The sequence below is a fragment of the Xiphophorus hellerii genome, chromosome 23 (assembly GCF_003331165.1).
Source record: "Xiphophorus hellerii strain 12219 chromosome 23, Xiphophorus_hellerii-4.1, whole genome shotgun sequence".
NCBI classification, from domain to species: domain Eukaryota; kingdom Metazoa; phylum Chordata; class Actinopteri; order Cyprinodontiformes; family Poeciliidae; genus Xiphophorus; species Xiphophorus hellerii.
In genome coordinates, this window is record NC_045694.1 from 22152158 (window position 1) to 22171134 (window position 18977).

General features: G+C 37.4%; 2 protein-coding genes across 2 annotated transcripts in view; one reads left to right on the forward strand and one right to left on the reverse strand.

Annotated features, from left to right (window-relative positions):
* ctnna1 (catenin (cadherin-associated protein), alpha 1) overlaps window positions 1-18977 on the forward strand; it is a 72821-nt gene that overhangs the window by 21694 nt on the left and 32150 nt on the right. Inside the window, exons 8-11 of the mRNA XM_032554332.1 lie at window positions 11610-11690; window positions 11976-12128; window positions 16928-17020; window positions 18309-18465. Of these exons, the coding sequence (XP_032410223.1) occupies window positions 11610-11690; window positions 11976-12128; window positions 16928-17020; window positions 18309-18465 (484 nt within the window). The remainder of the gene's footprint in view (window positions 1-11609; window positions 11691-11975; window positions 12129-16927; window positions 17021-18308; window positions 18466-18977) is intronic.
* Window positions 2539-8003, reverse strand: lrrtm2 (leucine rich repeat transmembrane neuronal 2). Its single transcript, XM_032554333.1, has 2 exons — window positions 7285-8003; window positions 2539-6716 (listed from the first exon to the last, which is right to left on the reverse strand). Exons 1-2 carry the CDS (start codon window positions 7286-7288, stop codon window positions 5080-5082), a joined length of 1641 nt encoding a protein of 546 aa, XP_032410224.1. The 5' UTR covers window positions 7289-8003; the 3' UTR covers window positions 2539-5079.

Genomic DNA, 18977 nt, shown 5'->3' on the forward strand with positions numbered 1-18977 from the left:
TGCATACATTTTATATTTCATGGAGAAGTTTTTAAAGAAACTAAAACTGTCTCATAGCTGAGAAATTGAATCTGAATCCATAATTATAACAAATTGCACACTGTAACAGAGAAAAGATCTAGTATCCTGAAGGCTTTGCTTATATTTATGGCCTCCATAAAACATTAGTCTGTCAGTCGACGCTTGTCAGGCAACATTTCTTGAATGTGTCCCTTTGATCTCAGGTTGGTAGATTCTGGGCCTTCTGATCGGCTTTTCTGTCGCGTAGATGGGTTGAACCGTTTTTCTCGGCAGTAAGGAAGAATAATGCAGTGAACTCACAATAAGAAGCTCTGTGCTTCGGCAACTTGACTCTCCTTGCTTTTCAGAGTTGTTCAGCCTTGTTTTCATTAGCTCCTGTTGTGCAGCACAGCTGAACCATTAACAGCCAAATCAATTAACAAAAAGACTATTTGGGGAGTAGAAACAAATTCCTTCAGTCACAAAAGTAAAACTTAATGCAGCAGTTATGCATGTTTTGAACTTTTGTTTTGCATGTAGAGTCCACTTATACTTTGAGAATGTGTTAGATGTAATCTTCTACTGCTTCAAAACCAGATTGTTCACCTCTGTGTTGCCACATTGAAGTAGCATGCATATTAAGCCACATCAATATGAATGCTAGATCTTAAATAGAGAACTGATAAACTTATCAGTAACTTGACCTGGAAGATTTTTTTTTTAATTTACTGAAGTATTTTAGATCTTAATGTTTAAATTTTGTTGTTGTTAACCTTGTTCATTTTAAGTCAATCACACATGACAAAATCTATGCTTTAACCTTTCAGACACTTTTTGTCCAACTTAAAAAAATATGTTGTTGAAATCTACTTGAGGAAATTTCATGCTTACTGTTGAGGTTTTAATTTGGCAAAAAAAATATCTGAATATTGTAATTTTTTTTCACTCCCCTTAAAGTTTAGAAAAACTGATGTGAATAAGTCTGAATACTTGTATTTTCATCTAGGGAATTTTAACTCGAACACTTTATAGCCCAAAATAAATAGTTTGAATAAGTTTTAAGTGAAGGCAATAGGCTTATAAATGGAATAAGTTCTCACTCGTGTACCTGCAGAGTCTTTATTGTTTTAGAGTCCTCTGTTTTCATCACATAACTCTTAATCTGCCTTTAGAAGAACTTTCATGTTGAGGAAGTCTTTGATATTAAATGAGCGGTATTTGCAAAAGAGTACTTGATTTGCCCATTGAATTATTAAGCAAAGACTTAAACTCCAAAGTACGTGGATTCCTCCTGCTGTTTTTTTTAGGATGGTGCAATAGTTACATTTGCTTTATTTTTTTTGTTCAGGGGTTTATATAAAGAAACAGAACAAAAAAACATTGCTCTGTGTAGACAGCTCACCTCTTTATCACAAATCGTTCACACACAGATACAATTTTACACCCACACTAAGACCTGCTGGCTATAGTTGTTTCCAGTTCACCTGGGAACAACTCCATGTCTGGGAGCTGTAGTTGAGCCGCAGCTCAAACATACTGCGAAGAATAATTGGATCACAGAGAGAAGAACCATATATCTTTGGGAAACAAAAGTGGGCTGCTTAATTTATAATCAGATGATTGGTGAATGTAAGATTCACCAAAACATCAGACACATTCAAACTTGGTTCCGACAGAGCAGACTCTTATACGATTACAAGCAAATTTCTATAGGAATAAATAGACTTTTGTCCTAATTTGCACCCCGAAATCGAAAAGAAGTTTAAAGATGAAAAATTGGGGTTTTGTAAAAAGATGGGGCATACTAATTAAAGAAAAAAAAGTCTTTCTTGTGTAACTGAAATTATTCAAATTAATTTATAGCCAAATCTTTTAGCTTCTTGCATGGATTAGACTGACAGTTTCACCTGGGCATTATGAGACACTCTTAAACATGCAAATTTTACCTTCCCTAAACTCCCATAACTGGTTTGCGTCACATTGATTAGAGCTGTTGCTGGTCTTTGCTATAGCTTTTGTAAGTCAATGTTTAAAATAACAATATTGCACGATACAATATGAATCTACATAAATATATGCCTCAATATACAGTATGAAGACAAATCGATCTGATGTGTTTAAAATGTCCTTTGCAATGTCACTGGTAAAATGCATGCTACTTGAGTAATTTTAAGAGGACAATTACATCCTTGTTGGCCATCAGTCAGCATCCAGTTATTTAAAAACTCTTAGCCAGCATTTAACTAAAGCAGTAGTTCAAATATGTTTTTTTTTTGCTTTTTTTTTTCATGTAACCATGAGCTATTTCAACTTGATGAAGTCAATATGATATATTAAGTTTCAAAAGGTTAATATGTAAATGGATGGCTGGGCACAGAAACAAAGATTGATAGATAATCAATGTTATTGGCCATAACTGCAATTGTAATTTCTATATCGGCCCAACTTTTATTACTGGTGCAGCCAAAGATATAACAATGTACATTAATTCTAAAATTGTGTAATGGATTGACTTGAAAGAAAGACCAAAACAAGATGTCAGCGTACATCAGTTCGCAAACGATTTGCAAACAATTATAACCATTTTATTTAAAAAATATATGTTTTGAAGGGACAATGTTTTTTTTTTTCCAGTTTGGCACATCTTATCCACTATACAGATATGAAATTGTACATATTACAATACAAAAGGAAAATGGGAAGAGAAAAGCATTCAGTTTTGCACAAAGAGTTTTGAAATGAGTAGGGATTCTTGTAGTTTTTTTTTCTTTTTCATTTCAGCGTTTTTTAGCAGGGAGAGAAGAACTAGAGGATGACGGGAGGAAACAAAACAGTTTACAAAGAGCCAAAGTGCAAAGGGATGCATAATCCTACAAATTTTGTGGATTTTCAGTCACTTGGTACAACTGTAGTCTTGAACCGTAAAATGTCAATGTCATGATTGCCATAACTCATAGAATTTAATTTACTTTTGTATCCATCAGAAAATGGGGTCTTGTAACGTTTACTGAATGAAACTGAGAAATATTTCACTGAAAGTTGGACTTTTGAACATGCAAGGTCAGAAGGGCAGCAGTAAAAGCAGTGCGAAGCTGGAAGAGAAATTTGAAATTAGAAAGGGAATTACTTGGCTTTGGAAAAAATGGTTTTAACTAAAAGTGTAAAAGTTTTTGGTTTACTTACACAGTTTGTGTTTGATGGCATGAGACTTTTTAGAGACACACTTATACAAATGTGTTTATGTAAAAGCCTGAAGCCAAATTTCCATAACCTAGAAGACAAACCCACAAATAATACCTTCTGCCTCTGCCCAAATAGAGAAATGCTCTCATTCTTGTCATATGGTACATCTTCTTTAAAGGTGCTGTGGAATTAGAACAATGCCTCATTGCGGAGTGATATGAAACCAAAAGCTGCTGTGTTGTACGTTTAAAACACAAGCAATTATAATGAATTCCATTTTATTAAGTTTTTTTAAACTTAAGTTATCTAACAATTTGTGCCCTCTTTTCATCCCGTCAATTCATCTCAACCCCACTTACTTTCACCCTGCCCCCACTCTTGAATCGAACATGAAGTGCGAAGCTGCAGCAGCAGCTTCAGACTGATGCTAATGCACATCTCTCTGCTGCATACAAATGTGTCCTCACCAAAGCCTGCTGTTTGCTTATCATTGGATCTCAATTTGCCTAGAGTATTGAGCACAGTTTAGCTCAACACTTGTTAGTTCAAACAGGAGAACTGATATATTTGTTGAATGTGAATTCATTTTTCAGACTGCAAGTTACAATTTTATTGATGCTGTTGTATAAAATAAAACAGGTTTAGGGGAGTTGTTGGTGCTATCTCACAAATGATGACAAAAAACTACATTTTACTGATGGAAGATCTAGATGTTGCTGGTTCACTGGTGTGGGACACAGAATATTAAGATTCTTTTTGCCTTGCCTTAATTGGCTCAATCTTGAACCCGTCAGTCTTGATTAGAGTGTAAGCGCAAGAGGGTGGGCTTCTGGGAGAGGTTTTTATTTTCAGCATAAAATGTTCTGGCATTTGCTCTGTTCATTGCCCTTTCACTTGCTACTCGCATATCACGTAAATCTAGAAATTGATCCTGTTATGGCAAATCAGCATATTGTACTTAATTAAATTAAGCCCCAAAATATATTATGGTCACAGTTTGTATGGCCTTTACAAAATGTGTAATCCATATACAAATAATTGTACACTAAAGGTTTGTAGTTGTTTTTTTCCTTTAAAGATAGATAAATTGGATATTAACCATAGTTGAACAGACTGTGGTGTGTCCCAAAGGTTAAGGATTTATTTCTAGTAGCTGAATGTGATAGACAAAAGCCCAAATGCAGAATGCCTTCTGTTGGCTGCAAATCAGGATTTTTGAGCATATATCTGACAAAAAAGAAAATCATCCAATTAATGTAATTGAACATTTTTTATTCTTTGTGTGGAGTAGCAGCTACAACTTATGAAAAAAACAGCTTATCTGGTTTAAGGTTGTTGGTTAAATTGATATATTGCTGATTTGGTGAATGTAATGTTTTTTCAGGTTTCTACTCTCAAACAATTGAGTATTAGTAAGAAGCTTCTTAATTTCAGCACCTCTGATGAATTTGGGAAACAGTATTTTAAATGTTTTTTTTTGTTTTTCTTTAACCTTTTGGAAAACAAAAAACCCCCAAAACATTACAAAATCGCATCCCTTCACTTTAGGTACTTTGTTAGCAAAGGGCTGTATGACCCTTTTAATTAAGCTGTGCTGCAAAATATAGACAATGTAGAGACAAATCTCACAGTTTACAATTTTCTTATTTAAAATGATTGCCCCTGGCTGATATGAACAACCTTTCTTTCATAGAAAAATAAAATTGTGACTATCTCCACATAGTTTCTTTACTGTCCAGTCTCTGTCTTTGTAGCATTCGATATTGATCATGTTTTCAAATGTCACTTGTAGAAATTAGGCTTTTTACAGAAACCAGAAACAAATTAAAGAAGCAAACCCTGTTTGTTCTGAAATGGTCAAATGACGAACCTTATGGTCTAGGAATAAATAGGAGTTCATACTTCACACTCTTTGTAAGGCAGTTGCTGACATTTGCACTGCCCGTAGCCATTGATGATGACGAGAGCCCCTTCTTCATGGCTGGGCTCGTACTCATTATAGGGTACCTGTGTGGCTAGGTCTGCCATTGGCTGTCGCTGCTGGGTCCTCATCTGTCTGCGGTTCTGAATAGCAGAACAGTGGCGTATCCTCCGCAGGGTGGGGGGGCAGCACTTTCGTGAGATATACACAACAAAAATTATGAAAAAGAAAGAAAAGAGAAGGGCCATAGTTCCAATGATGACCCTATGAGTCATGACAGTGTTGTCCATAGCTAAGAAATCATCTGTTACAGCTGCCTCTTCCAGCAAAGCAGTAGTTGCTTCAGCAGTGCTTGGTGTTTGTGTTGTGGTTGTGGTGGTTGTGAGTGTGGTAAAGCTCCCAAAATCCTCTGCATAGTCCTGTGTGGGGGTTGGCTGCATAATTCCAAACAAGGAGCTTGTGATCTCAGCAGCCGTAGTAGTGTCTGTGGATGTACTGATGGTCTGAATGACTGGTGCTGAAAAATTCTGGCAAAGCTGGAATCCATAGACGGCGTCAAGTATCTCCTCCCCTTGGGCATATTCGGGACTATGGCAGACAATGGAATGTTCCCACCTTCCCTTGAAGGCGCTCAACCATGTGGCCAAAGAGCAAATCCTTTTGGTACATTCCCAAAGGTTGCTGGACAGTCCAATTGTACTCAAAGACTGCCACATATCCAAGACTTGGGGCTCCAAGCTGCTTAGTTTGTTGTTATCCAGTAGCAAATTTTTTAAATTTGGCAGCGTTTGAAACACGTCAGGTGTCAGGACACGGATTTCATTTCCTGTGAGGTCCAGCTTCTCTAAAGTGCTCCAGGTCCACTCCATGCCACACGTGACATTGTTGATCTTATTCCACTGGAGATAGAGAAACTGGAGGGCAACGAGACGAGGGAAATGGGCCAAGTTAATCTTGGTCAGCTGATTGTGCTCCAAGTGGAGCTCTTTGAGTTTAATGAGCCCAGCAAATCCATTCCGGGCAAGGCTCCGTAGACGGTTGCTGCTCAGGCCCAGATATTCCAGGTTGCGGCAGTCCCAAAACGCTCGTACAGGTGTAGTGCGAAGTAAATTTGAGCGGAGGTGAAGTATCTGGAGCTTCCTAAGTCCATGAAACAGTTCTGGCTCCAATGATGTCATCTGATTGAATGAAAGGTCCAGGATCTGAAGGTTGATGAGGTGGATGAAGGTTGTGTTGGGCAACTTGGTGATACGATTGGAGCTCAGGTTGAGGTCCTTCAGTTTATAGAGCCCCTGAAAGGCATCCTCTTGTACCGTGGTGATCTGGTTGTGGTCTAGATGTAGCCAGGTGAGCTGGCTGAAACCATAGAACTGATCAGGGGAGAGCTCAGTGATGCTGTTGTGGCGTAGCGACAACCCCAAGGCGCCCTTGTCCACACCATCTGGTGGTGCCTTAAGCTCCTGGGTGTCGCAGTAGAACTGCAGGTCCTCACAGCGGCATTTTTGAGGGCAGGTTGTGCATGATGCAGGAGACAGCAGACACGCTACGAGCATACTGATCACACTCACAGCCACTGGTGCAGGTCCCACCAATGGCCACCTTGAATGGAAACCTGGGTCGGTTCAAAGAAAAGAAAATGAACTTTGGGGCGGGAAAGCTAATCTCTGCAGAGCACCTATTATTAATTCAGATGAGAAATGGTGCCAATTTTCTCCATCTTTTCTTTCCGGACCTTTAACAGGCAAGACATTTTACATTTGCAACTTAACTAAATGAACACAAGCATGTTGCCCTCAATCACAGCTTTAAAAAGGACATAATATGATGAGGAATATAGTTATCAATTACACGTGACCTGCTGTTGGTTTTCTTGCTTCTAAAATTAGGCTACCCTGCTCTTTTTTTTCTTTTTTTTGTGCTGTAACAATTGAATGCAAATTTATTGTTGGGAATCAAAAAAAGCTTTCCCCAGATTTCTACAGAAATATTTGAGTACAACAAATTTTATTTTCTAAGATGCATCTTCCTAACTTATGTCAGTGAAGAGCAGAAAATTGGAGGGTGGTGGGGTGGTATTGCAGTGCATAAATGAAGCAGAAGAGCTTTTAGTTCTCAACCTCTTGCTCTTTACTTGTATTTTCTATTGATGACCAGAGCTGCCATATAAAAGACTAACTTACCCATTCTTTTGTGTACATCGGAGGCTGCATTCAACTGTCCTTTTCCAAAGACTCTTGGAGCAACGGGATGGAAGAAAAATCCAAAGGGAAAAAACCCTTTTGAGTAAACACAAAAGGAATTGGCTTCTTTTGAAATAGAGCAATTCTGAACCCACCCGATTGAAACAAAATGTAAAATTCCATGTCCTAAGATGTTTATTCCTTGTGTTTTTGCCAGAGTCCCCTAAAATCCAAGCACAAAGAAGAAATAAATCTTTTCTCCTTCAACCCACAAATCCTTGATAGAAATATATGTAATATATTTATCAAGTTGATCAGTTAGATCCAGAGTGACTCCAGTCAGCAGCTCCCTCTTCTTCTTTTTCTTTTATCCTTTTGATTTCCTTCCACTGCAGTGAAGATGTCTGTGACGTTTTAATTGAAAATCAAGTGTTTTTCTTTCATGGCTCTGGTTGTCCAAGCCTAACTTGTTGATGGCAGGCAGCGATCTTGCGTCTGACACCGGCTCGGTCTCGGCAGAGCCTCTGCAGAGCTGTGAGCGGAGCCCTCATCCGCTAGCTGAGACGCAGAGAGAGAAAAAAAGCAGAGCGGGGAGTCGGGGATGTTATTCTGTGCTTTTTGTTGCAGCCACTCTCTGCTGCAGAGTGGTGGCAGCCTGGCGTCGATCATCACCGCTGTTTCTCTCTCTCCCGCGTTTTCTCTCTCCCACACACGAACAGTCTCTCACTCTGCTGCTCAGTCACTTGCTCCCTGCCTCATACACAGTTCTTGTGCACCTTAGTCTTCCTCCACCTCCCTCTTGCTTCCCCTTTCCCTCCCACTGGCTCGTCACCATCAGAATATTGATACCTTGAACGTGTTGCCGCAGCTTGCTGTTGAAATTAACCACAGCTGTAAATCTCAGCCTCTCCATGGTGTTGTTCTACTAGCAGCGAATACGTAGTAGAATAACCCATGTGTAGTCAAAAGTTTTGGCTGAAAGAGCATGAATGACAATGTACTGCATTGCCTCATATATAATACATTCCCTTTTATTGTAGTCGTCATTTTCATATCTTGCCCTGTCCTTTTCTTCCACTCCTGCTATGCAATGCATGCACAGCTGCTGAGTGGAGTAACTAAAATTTGATTGCTAAAGGTTACAGAAAAGGCTGAATGTTCTGTTATGCAGCCTGGGACCAGGTCACGGGAAAACAATATGTAGGACTTTCCATATAAATTTGACATTAGCAGTTCAGTCTAAATGTGAATTTTCTTTGCAAGAACCTTTTCCAGTAAAGAGGGCACTTTTCTGGGGCCATTATTTCAGTAGTTTTGTCTCCACTTTAGGAACCAGGGCCAAATCAGATTACAAGGATAGAAATTTACCCTAGAAACCAATCCAAGCGAGGAGGTTGTACTTCTTGGGTTGACCCAGAGAAAAAGGGGAGTGGGACTACAACTTTTTCCTTGGTAATAATTTCTAGCTTTTACCTTACATTTATCTCATGAGTTCATATTTTCGGTCAATGTTTGTATTATACAACAGGAGAAACTGGCATGTTCCATTTAAACCAAGTCACTTATGTTGAATATTGATGATTTACAGGGCTGGAATTGAAATGTGCTAATACAGTTATCTAATCTTGATGGAAATATTCATGAAATAAATGAAGCATGGACATTTGCTTTGAGCTGAAGGAACAAAGAGTAAACACTCTTGAACAACATTAGCCATCTCAAAGGATTTACATCAGTAATGTTAGGAATAAAGACAGTTTAAGCTGTGTTTTCTGACACAGATTTCAGATTTGATAAGTGGAGTAGTTAATGTTCATTTAGCGCTAATTTTTCAGGTCACTAAAACAAAATCTGAGAAAATTTCCTCCTTTTAGAGTAATTTTATTTCTGTTGTAGTGTATAACCACTGTAAATGGTTAAAGAATCATGTAGTTGTTTCACATCTCTCTCACATGCACTTCCATAGCAGCCACGCTCCAGCAGTGAATGTAATTTACATTTACAACTTGGACAAGAAACAAAGGGTAGAATTAAAAGGCGAACATTTTATTAAAAATGTTGCAAGATTTATTTTTATTCAATCATTGTGTTGTCTAATTTGCTCCATTAGTTCTCATATCTTGAAACTAAACTAAACACCAATTTGGCGGTGCTTTTCTGGGTCACTTGCCTACATTTCCCACTAACGTAGGTTCCCTTGCCGGGTATAAGGTGAGTATGTGAGGAAAAGCTTAGACATTTTGGGGTGGTTCATCTTTTTTTGATGTTGGAGATAAATTGTACAAGGGGAAAATGATGTTAAAGTCCCATGAGAACTTTAGATGTTGTTCAATAAAACTAAGGTTGTCTAGCTCGAATCATTTGACATGTTTTTGTTGGAGAGAATATGACTAGCTGGAGTGTTATAAAAGATGTGGAGAAGAAACTGCTGCTATAATAAGTACCTGAAGATCTCTGGACCCTCTGGCAGAGATATGAAATATAGGCTAGACATGAATAGAACAGGATTGAAATGGTAGGTGTAAAGGAGGCTAAACCTCTTTGCAGCACTGTATCCAGAGAACACAAAATCATGGAGGATTTGTGCTCTTGGCTCTCTCTGGTTCCCAAGTATCTGCATAACCCCCCACCCAATAGGCAGCAGGGAGAGAGAGGAGGTCAGTCCCACCACTATCCATGGTGTTAGTTGCACTTGATTTCAGCAATATAAGGGGGATAAAATGCCTAGAGCTTCACTAGTTGTTTGCCTTTTCCTCTGCAGGCTTTTTTATAATGTTTTTCAGAATGGGTGCATCTCATGCTCAGCTCCTCAGTCTCCCTCCATCTCTCCATGTTTCTTGAAAGTTTTACATTTTGAGGTTATGCTTGAGCGAATTGTAGAATGTGACTGAGCATTTCTTTGCTCTCAATGGGGAGTTGAGGTTAGGACCGACTGCTGTGCAGCACTTTGTGGTGTGACTACTGCCTATAATGTTTAAATGTTACTGTACATAATTTACACAGTTAACCAGCTGCACTTAATTGTTACTTTTTATTCAACATACATGCCCTTTCGACAGTCTGAAGAGCTGCACATGCAGGGCAAACTGGGGATGTTTTTAGAGTATTTACAGTGGGTTTTTGTTTTCAATCAAATGTGAGATCAAACGATAACCATCTTCATACAAGTTTAGATGCATCTAAATTCATGATTTTTCCTTGTTCTGGTTGTGATTTTCTTTCTTTTTTTGAAGTACTTTTCCCATCTCAAAAAATAAGATGTGAAAACCCAGGTCTCAACCTGTAATGTTTCACAGGAAGAGCACATTATTTTCAAAATGCTGCCATGATTGCAATGCTGCAAAGCTTTCCAAAACATTGTTGTATTATGCCTCAGCTGAGAAATGGTGACTCTCAATCCACATCTTTCCATGTCTCTATAAACCATGCACAGCTTCCCTTTAATTGGATGCAAGGTCCGGTCCGAAAGGGGCCACTTTGGTGTCACTCCGTAACAATTTGCTGCAGCAATCTTAGTAACTGTGAAGCAAGTAACATTTACATACCAATTACAACGAGGAGCAAGCCTGAACCGTGGAATGTGAACATGTAATCACATTACACTACAACAGTCACAATCTGGCTGATTGCATTAATACACAAATAAATAATTACAGCAGGTGGCTGCAGGTTAAATGAAAGAAGAAATATTTCCTTGGCTGATTGCTGCTAGTGTTTTCCTTCATATTCAACTGAATTACTTTATTAAAAAACTTGCTCTCAGTGTGAAGATCTGGCATTTACCTAACAATTTATTGGCTAATGTGGTGGTTTTTGCTGCAGGGGGACATTTCTGTGTAAATTACGTAAAATAAAGAACACTAACTTTGCTCAGAGTAGGAAAACCTCCTCATTCTGAACCACTTTTTTTTATATAACCGCCATTTTTTTTAATATGGCAGTCATCTACATGTAGATGACCGCCATGTTTATTGAACGGCAAAGGGAAGAATTCACCAGCTGATTTATGCAGAGTATGTTTGCTGCAAGTAAAGAATATGTCACATCTTTTATCTGTCAAAAGAAAGTTACAAAAGTCAATAGAAGCAGGGATTTCTTCTTCCAAAATTTTATTATTTATGTAATGCGTCCTGTAAAAAGAAACTCTTCGTGTTCATTTTTGTCGACCTGTGTCTTTGAACACGATGTGCAAGATTCATCACAACACATCAGTTTAATTAAACCCTTGAGTGTTTTAACATCTGTTTAGTACATGTCCCTTACAAAATGGATCCATGGTTAACACCGAATTCTAATGCTCAGCATTTTCTTCTTTTATGTTTCAGGCAGGAAGAAAAGACAAGAGCGATGCTCTGAACACAGCCATCGACAGGATGACAAAGAAGACCAGAGATCTTCGCCGACAGGTATGTTGTTGCAAGCTTTTGTCTCTTCAGCTCTCGTAAAACATTTTCTTTTTGTGCTCACTGAACTGTTCAGATCAAAAGAAATTGTCATCAAATAAAAATTTTTAAGATATTTAAAAAAATTAAATGTACCAATGTGATATTAAATTGAGGTTTTTTCAAACTGTTTTTTTTCTTTTTCAGCCACAAGATGTTTTCTGTGTAACTAGGATATTAAGATTCATGTAGAAATATGCAGGTGGCATTGTTTGTAATGCCTTTGTTATGTTTTTTGTTGATTTCCAGCTGCGTAAAGCCGTGATGGACCACGTCTCTGACTCTTTCCTGGAGACTAATGTTCCCCTTCTTGTCCTGATTGAAGCTGCCAAGAATGGCAACGAGAAGGAAGTAAAGGAATATGCTCAGGTGTTTCGTGAGCATGCCAACAAGTTAATTGAGGTAATTAAAAATATTTACCTTAACATATATTTGATATATTTGATTTTTGTTAACATTTTTGATTTATAGCAGAATTGAAGAATCCACTTGCAAATGTTATATTGCATAATGGAAACAATAGTTTCTTTTTACTGGGTTGAGATGTTGTCTCTGTAAAGGGCACATTCTGTTCTCCCTGTACTGTACTATCAGATTACATAACTATCAAAGATTAATCGGCTGTAATCTGTATATCTGCTGTACTCCACTTCAAAGTTAACAAAACTCAGTGATGTGAAATATTGTAAAAATGTATTTCTTTATAGAAACCTCTGAGTGCTCACTGGTAGCACATACAACCATAGCTTACAGGGGTGGAAAAATGGATTTATCAGTTTATATCTGTCAGTAAACGCTAATTAGTGGTAATTACCTTTAATGTGAGTGCTGTTGTTACAGCTGATGCAAAACAGATCAGAGTTCCCAGAGGATCCTGATGCTGATCATTACTCCTTTCATCAGACCTAGAATGTCTAGACATTGGCTAGATATCTATTAATTTATACCTTTGCTCGTGGGTCACAGGCAGCACATACAAACTTGTAATTAACTGCTTCTGCGTAGCAAATTTAAACATGTTATTCCAGTTGAAACACAGTTTGTGCATTGGCTTTCATTTACGTTGACGTCCATCTTTAGAAAGGTTGCACAGAGATACTGCTTGGCTGCAACAGCTGTCATTCCCTGAAAAGTCAATATTTAATGCATTTTTTCAGATCTCATTTTGACATTTTTTTTAATACTTCTGTTGGAGAAAGAGTTGCTAACTTTTAAGTAACTCATCCCCTTGAATGACTGGCTGTAAGTACTGGCTAAATCACTAAATTCAGTCAAGGCAAGGCAGTGTTCTCATTCGCCAGGGGAACCCGCTGAAGCGTTGGAGGGAAAACGGGACCGCACTGGGGTGTAAACCCTTAAGTAGCTCCTAAAGGCCTGAGTGTCACGAGCTTGACATTGGAGAACTTTTTAATGCTTGTTCTACTTCTGCAGGCTCGTTGAAACAGACAATCAGTGTGTAGATTTAGTACTGTGATGCTGTATAAACGAAGTTAACTTTTTAAAAAATTATTTTGGTGAAAATAGATGCTACTCAGTCCTTCAGTTAAATGGGGCATTGGCATTTCTATATAGTATACATCAAAATATTCAAGATTTGAACAATGAATCCGAGGAGTAGGATCAAAAATCCTACCATACAGCTGGGCTCCCATGTAATCATAAAAGCTTTATCTGTCACATTATGGTACAGTCTGTTGTATTAATGTTGCTTCTAAAGTTGAACATAATTTATATTTTTAATTTTCACAAGACTAATCCAAAAAAAAAGAAATACAATAAGACTTATCCAGTTTTTACAGGTCTTACTAAACCTGTATTACACCCTCAATTATTAGCATGACAATTAGCATGACTTGGTCTGTGAACAATATTGTTTCTGTTCAGGAGTCGGATGTATTAAGTTTATCCATGCATATACCCAAAAGGCTTTTTTCAGTGTTTTGAGGGTAATCTTCATGTTCAGTATCTGTTTAACATTTTGCATATTTTATAACGTTTTTGGATAGTTTTAGTAAGTTGTAATGGTTTTTAGCACAAACTAATTTGTGGCCAAACTTAACGTCATAAACTTGTTTTCATCTGACTACCTTTCGAGTACATGTGTTTTGATATCTCTTCCTTGGAGGTGAAAAATGAGCAACATTCTTCAGCTTCTGAGAATTTGTAATCCAGTTTTATTAGTTTATTCAATTTCCTCAATAGTTTACCAGCTGCCAAAAGAAGTCATTGAATGCTGCTAAAATTAGTTTTGTTTTCTTTGATTCACAAATTGTGTCTTCCAATGTGGTTGTTTATTAAATGTCAAACTAATTGGCATTGACTAGTGGTCCTTATAGAGACCTACTAATCAAAAGCTTTTGGGTACTTGATTACTTAGAGCCAGGTGGGTAATGTTCTTATCCATACAACACATTACTGAAACAAATACCCAGTGCTCAAACTGTTTCAACAAAAACCTTTGAGTAACTGAAGTTACTGAGAAGTTAGTGTTACCTTGAATAGTTGGAAGTTGCAGTCAATCCTCTGGTCAGCGAGGTTTATTACAATTAACCTAACCTGGAGTTTTCTTTCTTTCTTTATTTTAATCTTTATAGTAGTATGCTTGGTTCTTCATCATCCAGGGAAGAAATATGCAATAAATGCAAAACCCACTGTTTATTTCTTGGACTAACCAGAACTGGGGTCTGTTTTTATGAATAGTTCAACTGCAGGCTGCCCAAGGCAAAGTGGCTTGTTAGTTCACACATTGTACAGCTACATTATGAGTGACCCATATTCAGAGAATGAAGGAAAAAAAAAAAGGATTCATTTTACTATGCCCCAAGCTTTCTGGATCTCTGGCCATCATAACAAAGCAATTAAGTTACATAGAAGGTTAGTTTCAACTAAACCTTATTGTATATATCTATTCGCTTGTATCCAATGAGTGCAAGAGCAAAAAATAGGTAAAAACATAGAAGACATAAAAACAAAAACATAGAACATAATGTGTTGCCATGGACCAGAACTTGATGGTATATCTCAAAGTGGAAAATGCTTTACTCTGCAAACCCGTTAATAAATTACTAAATTTCTGCTTTTTGGTAAGAAAATTTTCACCCAATCCTTATTTCTTGTTTGTTCGTATGTAAGCCTTTTGAGTCGGATATATTCAGAAAAGGAAATTTAAAATATGAAATAGGAACATAGCATTTCATCTAACGCTGAAAAAACTGTCTCCACTTCTACCAGCTAAAAACGTATTCACACATTTTGTGAGTACTTTTTTATTCACAAAAAATGAATACCTACAGTATTTCTCCTTTAGGTTTGTACAATGAAAGCTTTTAGTAGTTCACAAATTAGGAAGCATGCAAGCTGCATCGTAAGATGCCTATTGAGCCTGTACAGTTGGGCTTAAGATTCATTAAAGGCAAAGCATTCTGCTTACATCGTAGTTAAGTTTTTTTTTTAACTTCTGGTGAAATAATTTCTACTTGTACCTGTACACTTGGTTAGTTAAAATACATTTGGAAAAAATCTTACAAAGCTTTCAGGAACCAGAAATACTGTTGCTGTAACTTGAATAAATAAAAATGATTTGCATATGATAATGAAGTGCATCGACTCAGTAATCACTTCTATGACATTTAAAATGTTTTGTTGCAACATCGCAGGTAGAGCTGTGCTGGATAACCTGACAGATGAATTGGCCTGTCTTTTCCAGCAGCTCTGTTGGTAAAAGTTTATCAAAGAATAAATACATGCCTCAGACAGAATAAAGAATAAATACATGTCTCGTACCGTGCCATTTTTTCCCTTTTCTAACCAATCTTTCACCTCTAGTTGAGGATAGAGGGTTCACCCTGTGGTCTCTGCATGTCTTTCAATGTTGCTGTAGAGTACGTTGCTATCAATGTTTCAGTACATCGCCAATGCAGCTGAATAAGCACTTCACATCAGAAAGATTGCTCAAGACATTTAAGGTGAGGAAACATTTTGAGGAAACAAAAGATATTTCACCATCTAATTCAGTTTACCACTTCTCTAGCCGCAGGCATTCTGCTGCCAAAATCACACAATTTTATCTTCCACAAAATTAGAAATTGTTTATGGTAATTTGATTACCGTACTAAATAACTACCTGCCACAATACTGTTCATCCTTTCAGTTACACAGTTATTTTAATACAACTTTAGATTTGTATCACTTCTTAAAGTTGTATCTAATCAAAAAGTTTTTGATTAAGAAATGATTTTTGTTTTTCTCTCACAAACCTGATTTTTTTATTTTTTTATTTTGGTTCTCTATATTGTGTGACCCTGATGAGAGCAAGGAAATTGACTGAAAATAATTCCGGCTTTGGTGCAGTCATGATTTGTTTTTTTTTTTGTTTCTTTTTTTTGTTTGGTTTGGGTTTTTTTTGCATTTGAAAGTGATTATGTTTCAGCACATTTTCTGTCCATTGGATAATCCCATTTTGGCACAGTTCCTCATATCCCAGGCATTCTGTTTCAGCACTGTTGCCAGCACACCCCAACCAACAAATAGGAATCTTAAACTCCCTGACCTAAATTCAAATAAATATGCATAGATATGTAGTTCTCCTTCAGAGGATGCTAGTTTTATTAGATATAATTGAAAGGAAGCTTCATTTGTGGGTCCAGAATGGGAAGATTTCCTCTGAATGTGGAAATGTTAACAGGTAGAGACGAGGTTTGTTCAGCTTTGCTCTGCAGTTCTTATGCTGCTGCTGAGTTCTTTTCAAAGTGTGGACTGTTTGCCTCTCCAGGAGGGTGATAGCAATCTGGCTGCCTGTTTATTTAGTCACTCAGAATAACTATATCCTTGAGTAATCAGCTACTACTTTGATTTGCATTAAGTGAAATGTACTACTGTTTTTTGGGAAATAAATAGCGGCCTTATCTATCCAATCAACAATGTAGCTTTTGTCGTTCTACTTTTCCAGTTGCCCTCTCTGTCATCACACTGTATCATTTTAGCAGCTTTATGAATTAATCTGCAACATTGAGCTTGTATTCCTCAGGGATTAGTTGCTTGGCAGAGCCATTCTACTTCTGATCAATAAGAATAAAACGAGCTAAAATACAAATTTTTAGTTTAATTATGCATCTGTGTTCCTTTTTCCCCTCCTTTATAACGTTTCTATGCCAGTGGCTGTTTTCTGCTTAAAAATAGATTTATTTGTTCTCTCTATTTAGGTGGCCAACCTGGCATGCTCCATTTCCAACAATGAAGAGGGAGTGAAGCTGGTCCGCATGGCAGCCTCTCAACTGGAAGCTCTGTGCCCCCAGGTAACGAGGTGTTTTGTAGTTATCATTTATCCAATGCAGTGATTGTGCTCATCTCTTACAGCTTACACCATTTCTCTTGGTGTACTTGCATTGCATGTTTCAAATGGATTTTTTTGAAGGCAGTATAAATATCTGATTTTCCATTTCTGTGTTCAGTTTGATGGAAATGATGGGTACATTGGTTTTTATAGGTGTGATGTATGAGGTTCTCACAGTAGGATAACGTTGCTTAAAAATAAGCGTTTTTGTATAAACGTTTAATAAAATTTCTTAATCTTAGATATTTTAATTAAACTGAAATAATACGTATTGCTGCTACATTATCAAGTTATAATTGTTGTAATTGTTGCAATGAATGTTTTTGTTTTTATAGCCTTAAGCTGAAATATAGAATTACCATTTTCTCACTTCTGTAGTAGCTCAAGTAACTTTAGCACAAACTTATTGCTCATTGTAAAATACAAGCTTAACAAAGTTGGTTGGTTAGTTGAGCTGTCTGCTGTTGGCTGTTTTACAGACATGCCATTCATAGCTTGTCTAAAATGTTACCTTTATAAGAATGATATGTGCATCTACTTAAGTTTTTACCCCATGACTGTCTATTTGAGCAGCTGACAGTGTAGCAACACGTGAGAGAGGGGCAGCCCTTCATTATTTTACTCTCCATACAGCTGAAGAAAGCACATCACTCTGTTCGCTTCCCTAGAATTTCACTAAAAATAATTTATATCTATATCTATTGTATCCCAGAGTAACTGGGCCACTTCTAGAGTCTGAATTTGATTGTTTTTATGCCATAAGATTCTCATTCCTTTGATTAGCTTCTGTCCTTCAAAAATACTTGAATCTGTAGATTATAAACTTAACACATTATGTTAAAATAAAAAAATGGGCTATATTTAAAAACTCATAGAATACATAAACACATTACTGTAAACAACACAAGCTATTTTTCCAGCAACGTGGCTTTTTTGTTTTTTCACCTTGCCATGCTAATCACTGTTTCATTATTTATTCATATGAGACATTTAACCTGTACTCAGTCTGGTGCCACTGGACTTTTTGAGCTTAAATCCACAGATGTACTGTCCCGTCTTTCAAAACCTGCTGCTCATAGTTCAGGTCCCCTCTGTCCTTGAAACCCCTCATCACTCTGAGGGATGAATTTGCCTCTTGATAGAATCTGAACATTGAGGGGGGAGGGCTTTGTGCAATTAGCGTATGCTAATGTTGTGGCTGAGGGCTATAGTGTAATTGGGCTTTAATGGTTGTAATTTGGCGATTACAGGTGATTAATGCAGCACTAGCCCTTGCTGCCAAGCCCAACAGTAAGGTGGCCCAAGACAATATGGACGTGTTCAAGGATCAGTGGGAAAAGCAAGTTCGTGTCCTCACAGACGCTGTTGATGACATAACATCGATTGACGACTTCCTGTCTGTGTCTGGTAAGTGATAATTACTGTCATATTGACACTAAGGGGAAAAATGCAGTTATGAATGGTTAAAAAATTATTTTTACTAGAATATATGTGTATATTCTACTACAATAAAATAAAATGTTCACCTCAGTTTGTATCAAAATTGGACAAAATGAAGAATGCATCAGAAGATGTGTAAATATTTTGTTTTCTCTGGAAAATGTGAGCCAGGTCTTATTGGGCTGAATCTGAAGCATCATTAGAACTACATATAACATCGACATCCTGCGCCGTCAGGGCACACAAATGGTTTGTCAGGCTTGCCCTGTGAGCCTTCTCATTAAGCATTAAGTAGAGTGATTTCACTCACCTCCACCCAAGGACAGGCAGCAATTTACACAGTGGACATTTACATTTTACAGGCGTCCCATTGATAAGCAGTCAAATAATTAGTCTTTTACCCTTTTCAATAAGTGTCATTATGCCGTTGTAAACTCACAATAAAAGTTTCATTTCTATCTTCTCATCTCATCAATGCA